General features: G+C 38.5%; 1 protein-coding gene across 1 annotated transcript; it reads left to right on the top strand.

Annotated features, from left to right (window-relative positions):
• The first annotated feature begins 2,076 nt into the window (after positions 1-2,076).
• LOC107261326 lies at positions 2,077-2,571 on the top strand. Its single transcript, XM_015719841.2, has one exon. The coding sequence runs from the start codon at positions 2,077-2,079 to the stop codon at positions 2,569-2,571; it is 495 nt and encodes a 164-aa protein (XP_015575327.2).
• The last annotated feature ends 1,298 nt before the right edge of the window (positions 2,572-3,869 follow it).

A 3,869-nucleotide genomic window follows, 5' to 3' on the forward strand; every position in this document is an offset into this window, starting at 1 on the left:
GTCTTATCAAACCTAGTATGTCTCTATGGGGCGCTCCTGTATTGTTCTTGAAGGAGAAAGATGGTACCTTGCATCTCTATATTGACTACCGACAGCTGAATAAAGCAACAATTCGCAATAAGTATCTACTTCCTTGTATTAATGTTCTATTCGATCAGCTTTAGAGAGCCATATGTTTTTGCAAGATTGATTTGCAATTGGGGTATCGCTAGTTGAAAATTCTCGAGGAGGACATTCCGAAGACAGCGTTCAAGATGCGTTATAGGCATTATGAGTTCTTGGCAATATCGTTTGGACTCACCAATGCTCCTGCAGCCTTCATGGATCTGATGAATCGGGTGTTCAAGCCTTTCTTGGATCACTTTTGTAATCGTATTTATTAACGATATCTTAGTGTACTCTAGATGCAAAGAAAAGTATGTGTGGCATTTGAGAATGGTACTTCAGACATTGAGGGAGCATCGGTTGTGTGCTAAGTTCCCCAAGTGAGAGTTTTGGTTAGAAAGTGTAGCTTTTCTGGGTCACGTTATGTCTAGAAAGGGTATTTAAATGGACTCCAAGAAAGTGAAAGCGGTGACTGATTGGCAGAGACCGCCCACAGTGAAAGAGATTAGCTTTTTGGGATTGACAGGCTATTAACATCGATTTGTGCAACATTTTTCGAGGATAGCAGCGCCTTTAACTAGGCTGACTCAGAAGAATGTCAGATTCTAGTGGACTGATGCATGTGAAAGGAGCTTTTAGAGGCTGAAAGGTTGTTAGACATCAGCTCCACTGTTGACCTTACCTTTTAGGACTAGTGGGTTCTCAGTGTATTGTCACGCTTGTAGAGTGGGTTTGGGTTGTATTTTTGATGCAACATGGTAAGGTAGTGGCTCATACATCCAGGCAGTTAAAAAGGTATGAACAGAATTATCCTACTTATGACTCGGAGATGGCACCAGTAATTTTTGCCCTTAAGATCTAGAGGCACTATCTCTATGGGGAGACGTGCGAGATATATACGGATCATAAGAGCTTGAAGTATATATTTTATCAGAAAGAGTTGAATCTAATGCAGAGAAGATGGTTGGAGCTTCTGAAGGATTATGATTGTATCATTCTCTACCATCCAAGTAAAGCAAATCTCGTGGCAGACGCCTTAAGCAAGAAGTCTGCAGGTTGCCTTGCTCACATTAGCATGGAGAAGAGACCTCTAACCAAAGAGTTCCATGAGTTGTACAACCAAGGGTTATAAATGGAGGTATTGGAATCAGAGCATTGTTGACACATTTCAGGGTTAGGTCTGTACTTGTTGACAGAATTAAGTTAGCTAAAAATTAGGATCCGCAATTAGAAAAAATCTAAGAAGAAGTGTAGCAGGATCGAGTTAATGATTTTGTTATATATGATGGCGGTACTGTGTGTTCCCGATGTGGATAATCTCGGGAAGGAGATTTTAGAAGAGGCTCAGTACAACGCTTACAACGTCCACCTAGGTTCTACCAGGATGTATAATGATTTAAAAAGCATTTATTGGTAGAATGGGATGAAAAAGGATGTGGTAGAGTTTATTTCCAAGTGTTTGACATGTCAAGATGTTAAGTTGGAGCACCAAAAGATGTCAGGGTTATTGCAGCCGCTTCCCATACCGGAGTGAAAATGGAAAAGGATTACCATAGATTTTATGTCAGGTTTATCCAAGACTTCGGCTGGTTACGACTCTATTTGGGTAATTGTGGACCGATTGACTAAGTCAGCAAACTTTCTCCCTGTGAAGACTACTTATTCCGTGGCTAAGTATGCCAGGCTGTAGCTGGAGAGAATTGTCAGTCTTCACGGCGTTCCTGACTCTATAGTGTCTGACAGGGGACTGCGATTCATTCGAGGTTTTGAAGGAAGCTACAAGAAGAGCTTGGTACTAGATTAGACTTCAGCACAACTTTTCACCCCTAGACTGATGGACAGTCGGAGAGGACAATTCAGACCTTGGAAGATAAGCTTTAGATGTGTGCAATAGATTTTGGTAGTCAGCGAGATTGGTACCTTCCATTGATTAATTTTTCTTATAATAATAGATACAATACGAGCATCGAGATGGCTCCTTACAAGGCACTATACGGCAGGAAGTGCAGATCTCTGGTGTGTTATGAAGAAGTTGGCGAATGGAAGTTAGCAAGTCCAGAGTTGGTTCAAACTACTTCGGAGAAGATTCCTAGTATTTGTGAGCAATTGAAGACAGCTTTTAATAGGCAGAAGAGTTATGCAAATCCGAAATGGAAGCATGTGGAGTTCAGTGTTAGGGAGTATGTATTCCTGAAGGTGTTCCCTATGCGAGGCGTGATGCGGTTCTCTAAGAAAGACAAGTTGGCCCCTTGTTATATGGGACCCCTTGAGATTATTGACAGGATTAGAGAGGTAGCATACAAGTTAGACTTGTCGCCTAATTTCTCGCATGTGCATCCAGTATTTCACATATCCATGTTGGGGAAGTACATTTTGGACCCTTCGCACGAGTTGCAACCTCAATATGTGGAAGTGAGCGAAGACTTGACTTCCAAAGAGTGGCCAGTCATGATCGTGGATACTTAAGTTTGCTAACTGTGCTTTAAGCTTATACCGATGGTTAAGGTGTTGTTGCAGAATCATTCTACTAAGGAGTGTACCTAGAAAACTGAGCAGGAGATGAGAGATTCCCACCTTCATTTGTTTCAATCTTGAGGTAAGCTTGGGTCCTTCTATATTCGAGGACAAATTGTTTTAAGGGGGGAGGGTGTGATACCCGTAAATTTTTATTTTTAATTTTCATATAGTTTCGGGGGTATTTTGGTAAATGAATAATTATATTATAGTTTCGGGGGTATTTTGAGCTTTTGATGAAATATTTTAATGATCAAATAATATAAGTACTATTTAAATTAATATTATCTAATAATTATATTATATCAATTTTTGGTAAATTTTAAAATCAGTTTTGTGGTTTAATGAATAAATCAATTTTATTTATATTATCTTATTTAAAATACTCATTTTATATTTAACTTGAAATTAACTTACCCCAGATATTAAGAATTTATTTATTTTATATAGATATCATCACTATTATGATTTTAACTAGTTTTAAATTATTAGAATAAGAATTAAGTGGGTAAATCAGTACATGTAAAAATAATTTGGGTGTTATTGTAGCAATATATGTAAGGGGAGCTAATTTGCATTTTTCCATCTTTACTATTTTAAAATAATTACATTAAAACCCCCCATCCCCTTCTCCTTCATCCTCCCTTGACACCATCCCTTCCTCCTCCTCCCTACCCTCATTTCCACCGCCTACACCTCCTACAAGCCACTATAGATTTCTTCCTTCCCCCTCTTGTCATCGCCGCTGCCCTCTTCTTCTTCCTTTCTCACTGTTGGCGTCGAGCTAGGGGAGAGAGTTCCTCCTCCCTACTGCCACTGTTGATGTCGTAAGAGCAGTTTGTAAATCTTAGAAAATAATCCCGTAATATGAGTATATTTGTGACTATAAGAAAACAACCCCGTAAAATGGGTATATTTATGAATATAAGAAAATAACTCCGTATGAGGGGTATATTTGTGAGTATGAGAAAATAATCCCGTAAAAGGGGTATTTTTCAGGTGACAGTTAGGTTCTCCGCCGTTTTGCGTTTGACAGCTAGACTTCCTTCTCCATCGAGCCTATTGTAAATAATTTATTCTTTTATATTTTTAGTTTTTAATTATTTAAAATTCTAGACTCTCAGTAGTAGTATACCTGATATATTACGTTTATTCTAGTCTGTAAGAAATTTGTGGAATATTGTTAATGTCTAGCTAGAGACTTGTGAATGGCATGTTGGACTAGTTTAATAGTATGTTTATATATGCAT

Source organism: Ricinus communis, chromosome 4 (assembly GCF_019578655.1).
Source record: "Ricinus communis isolate WT05 ecotype wild-type chromosome 4, ASM1957865v1, whole genome shotgun sequence".
Classification (NCBI taxonomy): domain Eukaryota; kingdom Viridiplantae; phylum Streptophyta; class Magnoliopsida; order Malpighiales; family Euphorbiaceae; genus Ricinus; species Ricinus communis.

Coding starts and splice junctions, on each gene's coding strand:
- LOC107261326 (XM_015719841.2), top strand. CDS start 2,077: ATGGCTCCTTACAAGGCACTATACGGCAGGAAGTGCAGATCTCTGGTG.